Below are 20,000 nucleotides of genomic sequence, written 5' to 3' on the forward strand. Positions count from 1 at the left end.
GACACAGCAGTTGTGATTAGAGCACAGTTTTATTTAGTGAAATGAAGTTTTAAAGTGTCAGAAAAAGTCCCTCGTTGGGCCTGAACTCTTTCCTGTGATGACATAATCAGAGGGATTCAGTTTTTAACTCAGAGCTACTATTTTCAGGGTTCCCACGGTCATGGAAATCCTGGCAAAGTCGTGGAAATTGAAAATGTCATTTTCCAGTCATTTTTCAAGTCATGGAGTTTTGTAAATTCAATGAAAGTTTTGGAAAAGTCATGGAATTGTAGTCTCTCTTTCCCTCAGCTCCAGTGTTGTGTTCAGTTCTCATGAGTCTGTTTTGATTATTTCGTGAAAACGTCTTGAGTTTTGTTTAAAAGAGACGGAAATAAATGCACTGACAGGATTCAAAAACTATCATCCAAAACCAGAAAGTGAGTGGAAAGAGTTAATGTTTCAGATTTAGACCTAAAACTATCATCAATTCTTCACATGTAGGTGCCGTAAAGTCATGGAAAATTCACTTTAGCTCATGAAAAATTCCTGGAAAAGTTTTGAAATTTTGTCAGTGAAAAAAAGTGGGAACCCTGTATTTCTGTTCTCTTTTTTTTTTCAACTTTTTATCTCAAACCACCACTAAACTGATATAAAACTATGATAAACATTCACCACAGGAAATATTCACCAAAACAAAGAGAAAAGAGAGAAACATGAAACCGACCAGATTCACTTTAAATTTTATTTCATTTTTAATTCTCTAATAAAATGTTTTGTGCTCTGTAGTTCTGCCACACTCAAGTGCAACAACAGCGTCTACAGTGAGTCACATTTATTCCTCCTTTAACATCTTCCGCTCAAGTGCTTTTATTCTGAAATCTCTCTTGAACTTCCTGTAGGTTCAGACATCTACGCCGAGATCCCAGACGGGAGTTTGGACTCGACTAACTCTGGTACGTTTCACATAATACTTTTATTTTTCAGTCGCTGTTGTGTTTCAGTTTAGTTTATTTTGTTTCAGGGAAAAAAGGTTCACTTTCCAGAGACGACGTGGTTGTGGGGCGGATTCTCGGTGAAGGATTCTTTGGAGAAGTCCATGACGGAGTTTACAAAAGTCCAGTGAGTTCAGTACATTTTATTTCAGTCTGAATACACAAAATACACTCTGGAGAACTTTAAGCCTCAAGTTCTGGTTTTAGATAATTTTTATAATATTTTTACCCCAATCAAGAAGAAAAATATGTTGAAAATAAACCTTTTTCACAATGGCCGAAGTTTCTTTTGTTCACTGGACGAGTTCAGTGCATATCATGGTTGCTATGGTGACGGTTATGGAATTCTCCGGTGTGATGTCATGATTTCCAACCAGAGAGTAAAATTTGAAACCTAATAAAATGGCCAAACTGGGGAAAGATGTTTAAGATTTTTTTATCAAAATCTTAAAATGATTTACCATGAGGTCACTGTTGTGGTTTTTTTTTTTTGTTTTTTTTCAGACAGGAGAGAGGCTCCGAGTGGCCGTGAAAACCTGTAAAGACTGTTCTCCCGACGTCAAGGAGAAGTTTCTCAGTGAAGCAGGTTCGTTTACCTCAAACAAAATAGTTTTAATAAGATTTTTACTGTTTTAAAATGTGGAAAACAGAACGAGTGCAGTGTAAACAGTTTGCAGAGGTTCAGAATTCTCCCTCACTTTCAGAGCATCCTAATTATTCACAACGATGAGTTTATAAAAGCTTTTCACAACTCTCACAGACTCTAACAACAACTAACATTCTGACATGTACTTCCTGATCCTCAGATAATAAAACTCTTTATAATTAGGCACAGACAGAGCTCAGAGGACTTTGAGAGCTGCTTATACAGTATTTGTGCTTGGATAGAGACACGTTCTGCTTAAATACATGGGACACATTTACAGACTTGAATTTAATCTAAAATGATTTTGTTTCAGACTTTGATGAGGAACCTGGAGCACCCTCACATCGTGCGTCTGATCGGGGTGATAGAGGTGGACCCGGTCTGGATCGTCATGGAGCTTCTGGAGCTCGGAGAGGTCTTTATAAACTCACTGTCTGAATCATGTGGTGGTGTTATAATCTCACGTGGAGCCTGTGTAACTCTGTGTCTGAATGTCCACACTCTTTTTGGAGCTCTTACTGCTGTCCAAAAGTCCAGTGAGGGAGAAACAAGCAGGGTTCCCACAGTCATGGAAATCCTGAAAATGTTATGGAATTTTGTAAACTCAATGAAAGTTTTGGAAAAGTCATAGAATTTTAGTCTCTCTTTCCCTCAGCTCCAGTGTTGTGTTCAGTTCTCATGAGTCTTTTTTGATTATTTGTGAACGTCTTGTTTAAAAGAGACGACAGTAAATGCACTGACAGGATTTAGAATGTTCAAAAACTATAATCCCAAACCATAAGGTGAGAGGAAAGAGTTCACATTTCAGATTTAACCCTAAAAGTCTGATCAATTCTACACATATAGGAGCTGTAAAGTCATGGAAAATTCACTTTTCTCATGAAAAAGTCATGGAAAAGTTTTGAAATTTTGTCAGTGGAAAATAATGTGATCTGTAAACCAGTGAGTACAGAGCACAGCGCTCTGAGAGAGTGGAGCAAACCCCAGCGACTGTGTGAATGAAGCAGATGAAGCTCTGGTTTGTGGCTCTGTAGATAAAACTGAATAAAACTCACGCTGGTGCTTCAGCTGCAGCTCCACATCTCAGACACAAATCAAATCATCCATAAACAGCTGTGTGTCAGTCCGAGTTTATCTATTTATTTATGACAGAAATCAAGTTTTATCTTAGTTTAACCTTTAGACTTTTTTCACCAGAGTCACGTGACCCGACTGTAGTGAACGAGTGAATAAGTGATGATATAAATGAACCATAAACCTGTGACACAAACTCCACCTGAGAATCTCTCCTGTGTCCAGCTCAGGTTCAGCTGCAGCGGCTCATGTGGACGAGCTCAGAACACAGAGACTGAACATAGAAGTGTTACAGTCAGGGCTGAGGGTCATTCAGAAGCTGCCGATACGATACACACCTCGATACACAGGCCACGATACAATATGTTTTTCGATACTGTGCACTTTCGATTCAATATGATATATTTCAAATCAATTCAATACAGGTCAGTGAAAAACAAAAGTCTAAATCCTGGCCACTAAGTCTGTGCAAAGTTAAAACAAATAACACCCATTTTACTCAAAACATGTCAACACAATTGTAGCTCTTAGACAAAATAATTTAGTAAAATGTCCCTCTGTCTGTAACTGCTGCTCTGAGCCTCCTCAGTTTAGACTTTAAATGTTTGTATTAACCTGCTCTACATCAACCTGGGGTTTTTATTTTGTTATTTTGTCCATAAATAAAATCCTTTTCTTAATATGGAACTCAAACTCACTCCTGTAACTGTCGCCCTCAGTGAGCTTCATTTGACTGAAGCTGCAGTCGACTGAAACCGAAGACTAAACCAAGACTAAACCAGGACTAAACAAGGACTAAACAAACCAGGACTAAAACCAAAGGACTAAACAAGGACGGACTAAACCAGGACTAAACAAGGACCAAACCAGGACTAAACCAGGACTAAACCTAAACCAGGACTAAACCAGGACTAAACCAGGATTAAACCAGGACTAAACCAAACAACCAGGAAAACCAGGATAAACCAGGACTAAACTAAACCAGGACTAAACAAGGACTAAACCAAACCAGGACTAAACCAAGGACTAAACTAAACCAAAACAACAGGACTAAACCAAACCGGACTAAACATAAACCAGGACTAAACCAGGAGAATAAATAAACAATGGACTAAACAAGTTAAACCGTGTGCAAGAATATCGAAATATTGATGTATCGTATTGTTTAATGTGATGCTCGTGGGCTGCTGTATCGATATATCATTGATATATTGAGTATTTTTTGGTGTATTTTACATAATTATTTTGTTACAGTTACAGTTTTGTTGTTCGTTTGGAGGAAGGAAACTCATTTATGCGACACATTTGATATTTTAACTGTTGTGTTTCTTATGAACTTTGCGCAAGAAGTGGTTTAACAAAGAGCCATGAGTTAGGCATAGAATCATATCGAACTGAAAGCTCATTTTATCGAGATATGTATCGTATCGTGGTCTATGTATCGAGATCGGCAGCTTCTTAATGATACTCAGCCCTGATGTGAACACGTCCTTCTGTAGTTCTGTTTATTCTGACTGGTTTGTGTGTTTTCTTTTGTAGCTCGGTCAGTTTCTGGTGGAGCAGCAGCGTTTTCTGACCAACGCCACGCTCACTCTGTACTGTCTCCAGATCTGCAAAGCTCTGGCCTATTTAGAAGGACTCAACATGGTGCACAGGTGAGTCACCTGTCAGTCAACTGTAACAGGATCACACACGCAAACGTTTATTTAAGGGCCCACAGGACACTATTTCTGATCTAATGTTTCATTATCACAAACAGACCTGGAGTTGTGTTTTGTTTCTTTTTTTTTTTTTCTTTTTTTTTTGTATTATTATATATATATATATATATATTATTTTATTATTATTATTTTTTTTTACTTTTTTATTATTTTGTTTATTTTATTTTATTTTATTGTTTTTTTTTTAGAGTTTTTTTTCTGAAATTCTAAAACAACTTTTCTAAAACACTGTTCTAGAGCTGCTCGATTATGGAAAAAATCATTATCACAATTATTTTGGTCAATACTGAAATCACGATTATTCAATACGATTATTTTTGTTAGTTACACAATTCATTTATTCAGCATTTCTCTCTAAAAAACACTTTGTTATTGATAATTTACACAAAACTTTCAAATCGAAAATAAATTCAGGCTACAAATCTGAACACATAAAATTTATAAAATAAACTTTAAACATGAAATCAGGCAGAAAAACATAAATGTGTCCAAAATAAACTCTATATCCAGCTCTTCTACAATCTCTGTATTAAAAAATAAATTAATAAAATATAAAAAAATCCCAAAATAAACTTTATTAAGCTTTATTCTTTCAACTTGTTTATTTAAGTTTGGAGATCGTTTGACACACAAATTGAAATCGTGATCAAAATTCAATTAACTGCACAGACTTCCACCTTGTGATGTCATCATGTGGCAATACAGGAAGTGCTCCACTGTGTTTTTAAACTTCATACACCTTCACTAGAATCATTTATTCAGTTCTGGAATTGCAAAAAGTGTTACTCAAACACGTGCAAATGAAAAAAAACACAACTCCAGGTCTGTTTGTGATGAGGAAACGGCGTTAGAGCGTCACTTTTGTGTAACATCGGACCGTTCAAGTTGATTCTGAAGTCTCTGTACCAGATAAGATCGAAGATAAGTTCTTAAAAATGTGAAAAACAGAACTAATTTTGAGAACTAACATACATGTTAAAACTGGTTATCAGCCACAGCAAAAACACCACACTGGTTCCTCAAAAGCAAACATATAATTAGGACCTACATGTGTCTTCTTTAACACGACACAGAAACAGAAAACCACACTTCAGAACATTCTGCATGGAGATCGATGTGCTTTATGCCGTACTGTGGAATATTACAGCCAAAAACAAGGATATTTCCATGGTGACAAGCAAATAAAGATAAAGATAAAGAGTCAGGTTTGTGGAGATGCGAGACAGTTACAAAAACGTCACAATATTGATCTAAAACAACTTCAGAAAAGAAACAAACGCTCTGACTGCGACGTTAGAAAAGCTCACAAGGACTGAACCAGGACTAAACCAGGACTAAACCAGGTCTAAACCAGGACTAAACCAGGACTGAACCAGGACTAAACCAGGACTAAACCAGGACTAAACCAGGACTAAACCAGGACCAAACCAAGACTAAACCAAGAAAAAACCTGGACTAAACCAAATTGTGGGCCCCTCCTATGAGCAGAACCAAACCAGGACTAAACCAGGACTTAACCAAGACCAAACCAGCGACAAACCAGCACCAAACCAGGACTAAACCAGGATTAATCCTCGTCTAAACCAGGACTAAACCAGGACCAAACCAAGACTAAACCAGGACTAAACCAAGAATAAACCCGGACTAAACCAGATTGTGGGCCCCTCCTATGAGCAGAACCAAACCAGGACTAAACCAGGACTTAACCAGGATTAAACCAGAACTAACCCAGGACTAAATGAGACTGTGGACCTCTCCTATGGATAGAACCAAACCAGAACCAAACCAGAACTAAACCAGAACTAACCCAGGACTAAACCAGACTGTGGACCTCTCCTATGGACAGAACCAAACCAGGACTAAACCAGGACTAAACCAAGACTAAACCAGGACTAAACCAAGACCAAAACCAGCACCAAACCAGAACCAAACCAGGACTAAACCAGGACTAAACCAAGTCTGAACCAGCACCAAACCAGGCTGGGGGCCCCTCCTCCTGCTGCACATCACACTAGAGCAGAGCGTTTTTTGTTTTTTTTTACACTTGGACCAAAATTATGACGAGACGCTGCCCAAACCTACGAGTGTCACCCACGAAGAACATCAAACTGGAGAAGGAAGTGCGTAGGTCACGGCGGGCGTGTACCGCTGAAAACGACCAGAGAGCGACAAAACTGTGTCTTAAAGATTCCTCAAACACGAATCACTCCAAAGAAACGACTAGAACATGGAGAAACATCTGAGGAGAACAGCTCTGATTTAAAACTGTCAGCGTGATCCCTCTAGGCCCCGCCCCCTGACCCCTGACCCCTGACCCTCTGTGCGTTTCAGAGACATCGCGGTGAGGAACATTTTGGTGGCGTCTCCGGACTGCGTCAAACTGGGAGACTTTGGTTTGTCCAGATACGTCGACGAGCAGGAGTATTACAAAGGTATTATTATTATATTATCATTATTATTATTCTAAGGGGGGTGTTCTGTATGTATGTGTATGGCATAATGTACAGCAGTTATCAAAGAAGGTTTTAGATTGTTTGAAAACTCCAGAAAATATAAACAAAATGGATTAAAGAGACATTTTCAGGAGCCTGTGGTCAGTGCTTCGTGGTTCTGTGCTGACTGAGTGTTGAGTAATTCTAACTGTAGGCACTACTCTGTCTGAGGCTGTGTGTCTAAACATGTGTGTGTGTGTGTGCGTGTGTGTGTGTGTGTGTGTCCAGCGTCCGTGAGCAGGATGCCCATAAAGTGGATGGCCCCAGAGTCGATCAACTTCAGGAGGTTCACTTCAGCGAGCGACGTGTGGATGTTCGGTGAGACTCGCGTTTAAAGGAGCCGTTTCTCGCACTAAAGTCGAGTGTCTAATGTCGTTTCCTCGTCACAAACACGAACACACACACACACACACACACCTGGAGCTTGTGTTTTGTTTAACACACAAACCTGCTCCACTGTGTTTTTAAACTCCACACACTTTCACTAGAATCATTTGGATCATTTCAGACCTGGAGTCGCCGATTTCTACTGAACTAAAGGAAAAAGGAGCTGTTCACTCGGCTTCAGATCTAAACCAGGTCTAAACTGGGTCTAAATTGGGTCTAAACTGGATCTAAACCAGGACTGGACTAGATCTGATCTAAACCAGGTCTAAACCAGGTCTAAAAAGAACTGAACCCACTCTGATCTAAATCAGAACTAAACCAGGTCTAAACCAGGACTAAACTGGATCTAAAACCAGGTCTAAACTGGGTCTAAACCAGGTCTAAAAAGAACTGAACCCACTCTGATCTAAATCAGAACTAAACCAGGTCTAAACCAGGTCTAAACCAGGACTAAACCAGGACTAAACTAGATCTGATCTAAACCAGGTCTAAACCCGAACTAAACCAGGACTAAACTAGGTCTTAATTGGGTCTAAATTGGGTCTAAACCAGGTCTAAACCCGAACTAAACCAGGACTAAACTAGGTCTTAATTGGGTCTAAATTGGGTCTAAACCAGGACTGAACCTGTGTTTTTTAAACTCCACACACCTTCACTAGAATCATTTGGATCATTTCAGTCCTGGAGTTGCCCGATCTCGACTGAACTAAAAATAAAAGGAGTTGTTCACTTGAAAAATACCACTTCATGACATCACAAGGTGGAGCAGAGCGTTTGATGCTTTGTAGATGTAAACAGACTCATAATAAAGAGTTAAACAAACAAACACAACTCCAGCTCTGATTGTGACGAGGAAACATTTTAGTGTCATACAGATTTTTACCTGTGTAGTGTTGATGTTGACTGTGATTCCGTGTGTCCCTCGTGTGTCCCTCGTGCGTCCCCGTGTGTCCTCCGTGTGTCCCTCGTGCGTCCCCCGTGTGTCCTCCGTGTGTCCCTCGTGTGTCCGTGTCGTCCTCCGTGTGTCCTCCGTGTGTTGTCCTCCGTGTGTCCTCCGTGTGTCCTCCGTGTGTCCCCGTGTGTCCTCCCATGTGTCCTCCGTGTGTCCCTCGTGTGTCCCCCGTGTGTCCTCCCGTGTGTCCCTCGTGCGTCCCTCGTGTGTCCTCCGTGTGTCCCTGTGTGTGTCGTGTCCTCGTGTGTCCTCCGTGTGTCCTCCGTGTGTCCCCGTGTCCTCCGTGTGTCCTCCGTGTGTCCCTCCGTGTGTCCCCCGTGTGTCCCTCGTGTGTCCCCTCCGTGTGTCCTCCGTGTGTCCCCGTGTGTCCTCCGTGTGTCCTCCGTGTGTGTCCCCTCGTGTGTCCTCCGTGTGTCCCTCCTGTGTCCTCCGTGTGTCCTCCGTGTGTCCCTCCGTGTGTGTGTGTGTCCTCCGTGTGTCCTCCGTGTGTCCTCCGTGTGTCCTCCGTGTGTCCCTCTCGTGTGTCCCTCGTGTGTCCCTGTGTCCGTGTGTCCCTCGTGTGTCGTGTGTCCCTCCGTGTGTCCCTCCGTGTGTCCTCGTGTCCCTCCGTGTGTCCTCCGTGTGTCCTCCGTGTGTCCCCTGTGTCCCTCCGTGTGTCCTCCCTCCGTGTGTCCGTGTGTCCTCTCCCTCGTGTGTCCGTGTGTCCCCTGTGTGTCCTCCGTGTGTCCTCCGTGTGTCCTCCCCGTGTGTCCTCCGTGTGTCCTCCGTGTGTCCTCCGTGTGTCCCGTGTGTCCCGTGTGTCCTCCCGTGTGTCCTCCGTGTCCTCCGTCCTCGTGTGTCCTCCGTGTGTCCTCCGTGTGTCCTCCGTGTGTCCTCCGTGTGTCCTCCCCTCGTGTGTCCCTCCCCCGTGTGTCCTCCGTGTGTCCTCCGTGTGTCCTCCGTGTCCCTCTGTGTCCCTCGTGTGTGTCCCTCCGTGCCGTGTGTCCTCCGTGTGTCCCTCCGTGTGTCCTCCGTGTGTCCTCCGTGTCCGTCCGTGTGTCCGTCCTCCGTGTGTCCCTCCGTGTGTCCTCCGTGTGTCCCCGTGTGTCCCCGTCCTCGTGTGTCCTCCGTGTGTGTGTGTCCTCCGTGTGTCCGTGTGTGTTCCCTCCGTGTGTCCTCCGTGTGTCCTCCGTGTGTCCTCCGTGTGTCCTCCGTGTGTCCCCCGTGTGTCTGTGTCCTCCTCCGTGTGTCCCTCCGTGTGTCCTCTGTGTGTCCCTCCGTGTGTCCCTCCGTGTGTCCTCCGTGTGTCCTCCGTGTGTCCTCCGTGTGTCCTCCGTGTGTGTGTCCTCCGTGTGTCCTCCGTGTGTCCCTCGTGTGTCCCTCCGTGTGTCCTGTGTCCGTGTGTCCCTCCGTGTGTCCCCCCGTGTGTCCCCCGTGTCCCTGTCCCCGTGTGTCCTCCGTGTGTCCTCCGTGTGTCCCTCCGTGTGTCCTCCGTGTGTCCCTCCGTGTGTCCTCGTGTGTCCCTCGTGTGTGTCCCCGTGTGTCCCCGTGTGTCCCCCGTGTGTCCTCCGTGTGTCCCCCGTGTGTCCCCGTGTCCCTGTGTCCGTGTGTCCTCCGTGTCCCCCCCTGTGTGTCCTCCGTGTGTCCCTGTGTGTCCTCGTGTCCCCCGTGTGTCCCTCGTGTGTCCCCCGTGTTTCCGTGTGTCCCCCGTGTGTCCCTCGTGTGTCCCCCGTGTGTCCTCCGTGTGTCCCTCTGTGTGTCCTCCGTGTGTCCCTCGTGTGTCCCTCTGTGTGTCCTCCGTGTGTCCCTCGTGTGTCCCCGTGTGTCCCCCGTGTGTCCCCCGTGTGTCCTCCGTGTGTCCTCCGTGTGTCCTCTGTGTCCCCCGTGTGTCCCCCGTGTGTCCCTCTGTGTGTCCCTCCATGTGTCCTCCGTGTGTCCCTCGTGTCCCCTCGTGTGTCCCTCGTGTGTTCCTCCGTGTGTCCCCCGTGTCCCTCCGTGTGTCCTCCGTGTCCTCCGTGTGTCCTCCGTGTCCCCCGTGTGTCCTCCCCTGTGTCCCTCCGTGTGTCCTCTGTGTGTCCTCCGTGTGTCCCTGTGTCCCTCGTGTGTCCTCCGTGTGTCCTCTGTGTGTCCCCGTGTGTCCTCCGTGTGTCCTCCGTGTGTGTCCTCCGTGTGTCCTCCGTGTGTCCCTCGTGTGTGTGTCCCCGTGTGTCCTCTGTGTGTCCTCTGTGTGTGTCCCTCCGTGTGTCCCCGTGTGTCCCTGTGTGTGTCCTCCGTGTGTCCTCCGTGTGTCCTCCGTGTGTCCTCCGTGTGTCCTCGTGTGTCCCCCGTGTGTCCCTCCGTGTGTCCCCGTGTGTCCTCTGTGTGTCCCCGTGTGTCCCCGTGTGTCCTCCGTGTGTCCCTCCGTGTGTCCTCCGTGTGTCCTCCGTGTGTCCTCCGTGTGTCCTCCGTGTGTCCCTCCGTGTGTCCTCCGTGTGTCCTCCGTGTGTCCTCCGTGTGTCCCTCCGTGTGTCCCTCGTGTGTCCTCTGTGTGTCCCCGTGTGTCCTCTGTGTGTCCTCCCGTGTGTCCGTGTGTCCCTCGTGTGTCCTCCGTGTGTCCTCGTGTGTCCTCCGTGTGTCCTCCGTGTGTCCCTCCGTGTGTCCTCCGTGTGTCCTCCGTGTGTCCCTCGTGTGTCCTCCGTGTGTCCCCGTGTGTCCCTCCGTGTGTCCTCCGTGTGTCCTCCGTGTGTCCTCCGTGTCCCTCGTCCCTGTGTCCTGTGTCCGTGGTGTCCCCGTGTGTCCCCGTGTGTCCCCGTGTGTCCTCGTGTGTGTCCCCCGTGTGTCCTCTGTGTGTCCGTCCGTGTGTCCCTCGTGTGTGTCCCTCCGTGTGTCCCTCGTGTGTCCCTCCGTGTGTCCTCCCCATGTGTCCTCCGTGTGTCCCTCCGTGTGTCCCTCCGTGTGTGTCCCCCGTGTGTCCTCCGTGTGTCCTCCGTGTGTCCCGTGTGTCCTCCGTGTGTCCTCCGTGTGTCCCTCCCTCCGTGTGTCCCCGTGTGTCCTCCGTGTGTCCTCCTCCGTGTCCTCCGTCCTCCGTGTGTCCCCCGTGTGTCCCCCGTGTGTCCGTGTGTCCCCGTGTGTCCTCCGTGTGTCCCTCCGTGTGTCCCTCCGTGTGTTCCCGTGTGTCCTCCGTGTGTCCCCCGTGTGTCCCTCCGTGTGTCCTCCGTGTGTCCCCGTGTGTCCCTCCGTGTGTCCCTCGTGTGTCCTCCGTGTGTCCTCCGTGTGTCCCTCGTGTGTCTCCGTGTTGTCCCTCGTGTGTCCTCCGTGTGTCCCTCCGTGTGTCCCTCCGTGTGTCCCCCGTGTGTCCCCCGTGTGTCCCTCGTGTGTCCTCCGTGTGTCCTCCGTGTGTCCCGTGTGTCCCTGTGTCCCTCGTGTGTCCTCCGTGTGTCCCCGTGTGTCCTCCGTGTGTCCCTCCGTGTGTCCCTCGTCCGTCCGTGTGTCCCTCCGTGTGTCCCCCGTGTGTCCCTCCGTGTGTCCTCCGTGTGTTCCCTCCGTGTGTCCTCCGTGTGTCCCTCCGTGTGTCCTCCGTGTGTCCTCCGTGTGTCCTCCGTGTGTCCCTCGTGTGTCCCTCGTGTGTCCTCCGTGTGTCCCTCCGTGTGTCCTCCGTGTGTCCCTCCGTGTGTCCCTCCGTGTGTCCTCCGTGTGTCCCCGTGTGTCCCTCGTGTGTCCTCCGTGTGTCCTCCGTGTGTCCTCCGTGTGTCCCTCCGTGTGTCCTCCGTGTGTCCTCCGTGTGTCCTCCGTGTGTCCTCCGTGTGTCCTCCGTGTGTCCCTCGTGTGTCCTCCGTGTGTCCCTGTGTGTCCCTCGTGTGTGTGTGTCCTCCGTGTGTCCTCCGTGTGTGTCCCTCCGTGTGTCCTCCGTGTCCCTCTGTCCTCTGTGTGTCCCTCGTGTGTCCCTCGTGTGTCCCTCATGTGTCCCTCCGTGTGTCCCTCCGTGTGTGTGTCCTCCGTGTGTCCCTCCGTGTGTCCCCGTGTGTCCCTCGTGTGTCCTCCGTGTGTCCTGTGTCCTCCGTGTGTCCTCCGTGTGTCCTCATGTGTCTCGTGTGTTCCCCGTGTGTCCCTCTGTGTCTCCTCCGTGTGTCCCTCGTGTGTCCCCGTGTGTCCCCGTGTGTCCGTGTGTCCCCGTGTGTGTCCCCCGTGTGTCCCCCGTGTGTCCTCCGTGTGTCCTCCGTGTGTCCTCCGTGTGTCCCTCCGTGTGTCCCTCCGTGTCCCTCCGTGTCCCTCGTGTGTCCTCCGTGTCCCTCCGTGTGTCCCTTTGTGTGTCCTCCGTGTGTCCCCGTGTGTCCTCGTGTGTCGTGTGTGTCCTGTGTCCTCGTGTGTCCTCCGTGTGTCCCGTGTGTCCCCCGTGTGTCCCCGTGTGTCCCCGTGTGTCCCCGTGTGTCCCCCGTGTGTCCCCCGTGTGTGCCCCGTGTTGTCCTCCGTGTGTCCTCCGTGTGTCCCCCGTGTGTCCCTCGTGTGTCCTCCGTGTGTGTCGTGTGTGTCCCCGTGTGTCCTCGTGTGTCCTCCGTGTGTCCTCCGTGTGTCCCCGTGTGTCCCTCCGTGTGTCCCTCGTGTGTCCTCGTGTTCCCCCTGTGTGTCCTCCGTGTGTCCCCGTGTGTCCTCGTGTGTCCTCTGTGTCCCCCGTTGTCCCCGTCCCCGTGTGTCCCCGTGTGTGTTGTCCCTCGTGTGTCCCGTGTGTCCCCGTGTGTCCCTCCGTGTGTCCTCCGTGTGTCCCCGTGTGTCCCCGTGTGTCCCTGTGTCGTGTGTTCCCCCGTGTGTCCGTGTGTCCCTGTGCCTGTGTCCTCCGTGTGTCCTCCGTGTGTCCCCCGTCCCTGTGTGTCCTCCGTGTGTCCTTGTGTGTCCCTCGTGTGTCCTCTGTGTGTCCCTGCAGGAGTGTGCGTGTGGGAGGTTTTCTCTGTGGCCCAGCAGCCGTTCTTCTGGTTGGAAAACGGGCAGGTGATAAACCAGCTGGAGTCTGGGGTTCGACTCCCGAAGCCGGACACGTGTCCCCCGGTTCTGTTCTCTGTCCTCACCCACTGCTGGGCCTACGAACCCCACAGGAGGCCCACCTTCAAACACCTGGTCTGCTCGCTCAGGTAACACAGACCCGAGTGTAGTCCTGGTTCAGTCCTGGTTTAATCATGGCTTTAGTCCTGGTTCAGTCCTGGTCTAGTCCTGGTTTAGTCCTGGTTTAGTCCTGATTTAGTCCTGGTTTAGTCCTGGTTTATTCCTAGTTTGGTCCTTGGTTTGGTCCTGGTTCAGTCCTGGTTTAGTCCTGGTCTAGTCCTGGTCTAGTCCTGGTCTAGTCCTGGTCCAGTCCTGGTTCAGTCCTGGTCTAGTCCTGGTTCAGTCCTGGTTTAGTCCTGGTTCAGTCCTGGTCTAGTCCTGGTTTAGTCCTGGTTCAGTCCTGGTTTCAGTCCTGGTTCAGTCCTGGTTTAGTCCTGGTTCAGTCCTGGTTAGTCCTGGTCTAGTCCTGGTTTAGTCCTGGTTCAGTCCTGGTTCAGTCCTGGTCTAGTCCTGGTTTAGTCCTGGTTCAGTCCTGGTCTAGTCCTGGTCTAGTCCTGGTTCAGTCCTGGTTCAGTCCTGGTTTCTAGTCCTGGTCTAGTCCTGGTTTGTCCTGGTTCAGTCCTGGTCCTGGTTAGTCCTGGTCTAGTCCTGGTTCAGTCCTGGTTTAGTCCTGGTTTTAGTCCTGGTCTAGTCCTGGTTTAGTCCTGGTTCAGTCCTGGTTCAGTCCTGGTTCAGTCCTGGTTTAGTCCTGGTTAGTCCTGGTCTAGGCCTGGTTTAGTCCTGGTCTAGTCCTGGTCCTAGTCTGGTCTCCTGGTTCAGTCCTGGTCTAGTCCTGGTCAGTCCTGGTCTAGTCCTGGTTTAGTCCTGGTTCTGGTCCTAGTCCTGGTTTAGTCCTGGTTCAGTCCTGGTCTAGTCCTGGTCTAGTCCTGGTTCAGTCCTGGTTTTAGTCCTGGTCTAGTCCTTGGTTTAGTCCTGGTTTAGTCCTGGGTCTAGTCCTGGTCTAGTCCTGGTTCCTGGTTCAGTCCTGGTTCAGTCCTGGTTCAGTCCTGGTCTAGTCCTGGTTTAGTCCTGGTTCAGTCCTGGTCTTGGTTCAGTCCTGGTAGTCCTGGTCCAGTCCTGGTCCAGTCCTGGTCCAGTCCTGGTCCAGTCCTGGTTCAGTTCTGTTGTGTTTCAGTGAGTTGTATCGTTTGGAGACTCAGGAGGCCTCAGTGACTCGGGGCAGGACTCTTTCTGTTTCTGGGTTTGCTCCAAGCGCAGAACCTCCTCCAAAGGTACAGACTTTACTTTTGACTCAAAAATATTTCAAAAAAGTATTTATAAAACACAAAATTTAGCATGTTTAGTGAATTTTAAGTCTCGAAAGTTTGTCCAGTTCTTGTTTTTATTTATAAAGTTTGAGTTTAATCGTTTGTGTTTCCTTCAGCCGTCCAGGATCCAGGGCGGAACTCTTCCCCCGAGGAGGCACTCACAGGTCAAATACTTCAAATATATGTACCTCTTATGCAACTTTTATGATCAGCTGCCTTCTTGTCGCCATGGAGATTTAGGTTTTGTCTGTAAAGTTCCACAGTGCGTCTTTAAAACAGCTGCACTTCTGAAACTTTTAACTTTTTCCACCTGTTTCGTTTCAGGTGCCGGTTTCGTCTCAGGTCAGCACCCTCCCCCGAGGACTGCACCTCCTGAAGGTACTGCAAATACTACTACTACTACTACTACTACAAAACCACTGCTACTACTACAAAACCACTGCTACTACTAAAAATACTACTATTATTGCTGAAAGTACTACTACTGCTGCTAAGAGTACTTCAACTACGACTACAGATACCACAACGAGTGTTTACTGCTACTACTACTAGAATGCAACTACTACTACTGCAAATACTGAACTGCTACTACGGCTTCAAGTACCAGTATTGCAAATACTACTACTACTACTACTACCAGTGCTACAACAACTACCACTACTACTGCAAATACTGTTACTACTAATTCTACTTTTGACTACTACTACTACTACAGATACTACACTACTACAGATACTACAGATACTACTACTACTAATACTACAGATACTACTACTACTACAGATACTACTACTACTACTACTACTACTACAGCATGTGGGCTGTAGTAATCACAAACCTACAGTTGTACGAGTCTGAAGGAGAAAAGTACTCGGTTGGAGACTCTGTAATAGTTTTTTTTTTTTTATCGCTGAAACCAGAATTCTTTGGTTTGGTTTATTTTATCAAAACAGGCAAAGATTCAGCGTTTAACACATCAAAGTTCTTTTTATGACATTCATTAAACCAGACGTGTCAAACTCAGGCCCGGGGGCCAAATTTACCCCGTGATATTATTATATTTGGCCAGCGAGATCATATCAAACATGTATTAGAGCTGCTGCCGCTGCTCACAGATCGACTATAGAGACATGATTTATTAACATTTTTACTATTATTTTATATTCAGTTTGTTCTGGATTCAATGTTTAAACAAAACTATTATTAAACATTTATGTGAATAAGAAAAAGTTTAACATTACAGATCTCCAAAAAGAGAAAACATGCAGATGTTTTTGAAATTTTCATTAAATATTTAGTCTGGCCCACGACTTAGTCCCAGTTTTTAATTTTGGCCTTTTTGAGTTTGACTCTCCTGAATTAAACAGTTTCACACCGAACTTTACCAGTGTGAGGAAGTTAAATCAGGGGCTCAACTTTAATCAGTCCAGGGGCAGTAGTTCTGAACGCTCGGTCGGGGCAGGAGGCGCAGTTCTGAAATTCTGTGCCGACTTCTGCAAAAACATGTGAGTGCTTGGATCTGTTGGTCTTTTGGTCTCTCGGGTAAATCTGTCATGATGAAAATGTAAAGTTTGGAGATTAAAAGGTAAAATACAAAAGGTCTTCAAAATGCTTGCAACAAGAAAAATAGTCTATTCAGAAATTTTATAAAAAAGAGAACGATTGAGACAGAGACTAGATATAAAACATATAAAAACAAATTAACTACAATTTTGCGTACAAGTAAGAGAGATTACTTTAGGAAATTATTAGATTATAATAAAAACAATGTGAAAGAGGTATGGAAAATATTGAACAGTGTCATAAATAATCAACCAAAAGCAGAAAACTATCCGAAATTCTTTACACATAATAATATAGATGAATATAACATGGAAATGGTGGCAAATAAGTTCAATCAGTTCTTTGCTAATGTGGGTCCAGATTTGGCAGCCAAAATCCCTCAACACACAGGAGAACGCAACAACTAACTGACAGAAATCCCCATTCCATGTTTATTTCCCCTGTGGGTGAAACGGAAATTGTCAATACAGTCATGAAATGTAAAAATAAGAAATCAACTGATTACATTGATTTGGACATGGCCCTGATAAAACAAATAATTACAATTATTGCCAAACCACTAGCACACATCTTCAATCTATCATTTCACACTGGTACAGTTCCACTACAGATGAAGACAGCAAAAGTCATACCTTTATTTAAATCTGGAAACAAGCAGGAATTTACCAACTACAGACCAGTTTCTCTACGACCACAATTCTCAAAAATATTAGAACAGCTCTACAACACTAGACTGGAAAAATTCATAGGTCAACACAACCTCCTCAGCGATGGTCAGTACAGTTTCAGAACAAGCAGATCAACATCACTCGCTCTGATGGACTCAACTGAAGCAATAACCAATCACATTGATCAAAGGAGAATAATAGCGGGTATATTCATAGATTTAAAAAAGGCTTTTGACACAATAAATCATCAATTACTATTTAAAAAAATGGAAAGGTGTGGAATAAGAGGGGCAGCTTTAAAGTGGCTAAAAAGTTATTTAGTAAACCGAAAACAATTTGTCAAACTGGGTGAACACTGCTCTTCACATGAGGACATTGTCTGGGGCTGCCACAAGGGTCCGTGTTAGGACCTAAATTATTTATTTTATATATTAACGATCTATGCAAAGTGTCTACATTGTTTCAAGCAGTGTTATTTGCAGATGACACAAATTTATTTTGTTATGGAGACAACATACAACAGTTATTAGCTGATATAACATCTGAAATGATACAGCTAAAATATGGTTTGACACAAATAAATTATCTCTAAATTTGAATAAAACTAAAATAATGCTATTTGGGAATTATAAGGAAGAAAACATACAGTTACAGATACAAGGTGTAAGAATAGAGCAGGTCAAGGAGAATACATTTTTAGGGTCATAATTGATGAGAAGATTAACTGGAAAAGCCCACATCCAATATATACATAATAAAATATCAAAAAGTATTGCAGTATTAAACAAAGCAAAGTATGTCTTAGGTCACAGAGCTACACACACTTTACTGTTCACTGGTTTTACCATATTTAACAGACTGTGCAGAAATTTGGGGCAATAACTATAAAACTGCAATAGAACCATTGATAAAACTTCAAAAAAAAGCAATAAGAATTATTTATAATGTCAAATTTCATGACCACACTAATCCACTGTTTATTCATGCCAAATTACTCAAACTGAATGATTTGATTCTGTACCAAACTGCACAAGTCATGTATAAAGCTAAAAATAAGCACTTACCAAAAAAATCTTCAACTACTTTTTTGTGAAAGGGAAACAAACAATAACTTAAGAGGCGTTTTGAATTTTAAATTGCCTCGTGCTCGAACGACAAGAAAAAGTTTTTGTGTCTCTGTTTGTGGTGTGAAATTATGGAACAACTTGAAAATAGAATTAAAACTTTGTTCGAATATACATGTATTCAAAAGGGCAATTAAAAAATTAATTATTTCAAAATACTGTGCGGAAGAAATGAGTGCTTAGGGTCTATGTGTGCATGTATATGTATGTGTATGTATATGGGTGTATATATGTATATATATATATATAGGTATGCATGGGTATGTGATGTGTATGTAGGTATGTATATATTATATCTGTGTATATGATGTGTACTATATCTGTGTACATAATATACATATATTTGTTGTTGTCTGTTAGATTGTAATGCAGTGGAGGTACTGTGCAATTATTGCTTATAATGTACAGGAAATGAGACGTCTGTATTTGTTCTTCGTTAATTTGGGACGGTAGAAAAAAGGGGTGGGGTTAAATAAGTATTTACTTCCTCCCACTCCTTTTTCGGACACAAGGAAAATTCTGCGTAACATTTATTTTGCCTGTTATTATAGAGTAGAAATAGTTACTTTTTGTGTTATATCTATGTATTTACGTTTTTGTCTTTTTTTATTATTTAGTTTTTTGTTTTTGTTTTTTAATTTATGTTCTATGTATTACTGTCCGAAATAAATAAACATAATAATAAAAATCTGGACTTCTTCTTCTTCTTCTTCTGTGTGTGTTTTCAGCTGGAAGATGATCATCCTTTGTGGGAGAGCGAGCGGGAGCAGGTGGAGGAGGCCATCCAGAGACAGAGGATGGAGATGGTCAGTGACAGACAGTGGCTGGAGCAGGAAGAGCGCCACCTGGTGAGACTCGTGTGCGACTGCGCCCTGCAGTGTTACTAATATCACACATAAGACTCAGTGTTTGCTCTGTGTGTTTCAGGACCCTGTGGTTCGACAAGACTCAAACCGGAGCCAGGTGCTTTTATTTTATTTCATTTTTCTATAGTTTAAAGTGCGTATGACACATTTTTTAAACCCTCACGCTCTCCTCGGGGTCACATTGACCCAAAGACATTTTTTTTTTCCTTCTCGCTCTCTTGGGGCAAAAATTTATTTGCAAATAAAATTAATTTCGCACCTTTGCAAATATGGCTCCCGGCAGATTCACCAGTGAGAGAGCAGGAAGAGCCGTGACTTCATCCGTCTGCCGCTGTCTGCTGAACACACACAAACATCCACATAAACAACTTTTTTTATTAAAGAAAAACAAAATACTAATTTCGGATATTTTAGCACAAATGATGTAATTATTTTCAGATTTTTAATAATCTTCACAAAATTAAAATACTGTATCGACCTATAAACTTGACCACAATGTTTTATGGGGAGGTTTTGTTTGGGGCGAGTGACAGGAGTTGTTTTCGGTCATGTCGTGTTTGGATCATGAATGAGACGGACGAGTTTGAGAAATAAACCTGCACTGTTTGTTTTTTGAATGGTGCTGAATAAAAATCGAAATACAAGCAAATCTCTTTCCACATGTTCTTCACACATCGAACGTCACGATACACTGTGGAACTTTTTTAACAAACACAGACAAAAAGGCTTTAACATAGTCTTAAAACTAGTCTAAAAAATAAAAAAGAGATTCGTGCAAGCGTTCTTCGCAAATCCTGTCTTCAGAGGATCATAAAAACGTGTCATACTCACTTTAAATGTCGAACTGAAACGGTCTGGTGTAATAATCGTGAAACATGTGACTGACTCTTGTGTGTGTTTGTTTTCAGACTCCAGACAGTCCGTCCTCCATCGGTGAATAAACACGACTCACTCTGATTTTAGCTACAATTTCTCTCTAAATATTTTTTGTTTTTGTTTGTTTGTTTGTTTTATCAGGTCCTCCACCAAAAACTCCCACGTCCCCAGCCCCCACTCAGGTACTCCCAGCTCTGTAGGCCTGGTTTAATCCTGGTTTAGTCCTAGTTTAGTCTTTGTTTAGTTCTGGTTTAGTCCTGGTTTAGTCTTTGTTTAGTCCTGGTTTAGTCCTGGATTAGTCCTGGTTTAGTCCTGGTTTAGTCTTTGTTTAGTCCTGGTTTAGTCCTGGATTAGTCCTGGT

At 45.4% G+C, this 20,000-nt stretch overlaps 1 protein-coding gene and 1 long non-coding RNA gene across 2 annotated transcripts in view; both read left to right on the forward strand.

The window, feature by feature from the left end:
- LOC110166006 (protein-tyrosine kinase 2-beta-like) overlaps positions 1-20,000 on the forward strand; it is a 45,428-nt gene that overhangs the window by 17,476 nt on the left and 7,952 nt on the right. The window contains exons 13-28 of the mRNA XM_055164038.1: positions 766-800; positions 879-932; positions 1,001-1,098; positions 1,476-1,580; positions 1,931-2,032; positions 4,231-4,346; positions 6,744-6,844; positions 7,133-7,222; positions 13,120-13,324; positions 14,410-14,506; positions 14,659-14,706; positions 14,867-14,920; positions 18,626-18,745; positions 18,825-18,860; positions 19,672-19,696; positions 19,781-19,821. Coding sequence (XP_055020013.1) covers positions 766-800; positions 879-932; positions 1,001-1,098; positions 1,476-1,580; positions 1,931-2,032; positions 4,231-4,346; positions 6,744-6,844; positions 7,133-7,222; positions 13,120-13,324; positions 14,410-14,506; positions 14,659-14,706; positions 14,867-14,920; positions 18,626-18,745; positions 18,825-18,860; positions 19,672-19,696; positions 19,781-19,821 — 1,327 coding nt within the window. The remainder of the gene's footprint in view (positions 1-765; positions 801-878; positions 933-1,000; positions 1,099-1,475; positions 1,581-1,930; positions 2,033-4,230; positions 4,347-6,743; positions 6,845-7,132; positions 7,223-13,119; positions 13,325-14,409; positions 14,507-14,658; positions 14,707-14,866; positions 14,921-18,625; positions 18,746-18,824; positions 18,861-19,671; positions 19,697-19,780; positions 19,822-20,000) is intronic.
- Positions 7,230-8,218, forward strand: LOC129411860 (uncharacterized). Its single transcript, XR_008633474.1, has 3 exons — positions 7,230-7,554; positions 7,648-7,777; positions 7,844-8,218. It is a non-coding gene; the product is annotated as an uncharacterized LOC129411860 (long non-coding RNA).

This window comes from Boleophthalmus pectinirostris, unplaced genomic scaffold (assembly GCF_026225935.1).
Source record: "Boleophthalmus pectinirostris isolate CB_2022bp ecotype Guang Dong unplaced genomic scaffold, ASM2622593v1 HiC_scaffold_11, whole genome shotgun sequence".
Classification (NCBI taxonomy): domain Eukaryota; kingdom Metazoa; phylum Chordata; class Actinopteri; order Gobiiformes; family Gobiidae; genus Boleophthalmus; species Boleophthalmus pectinirostris.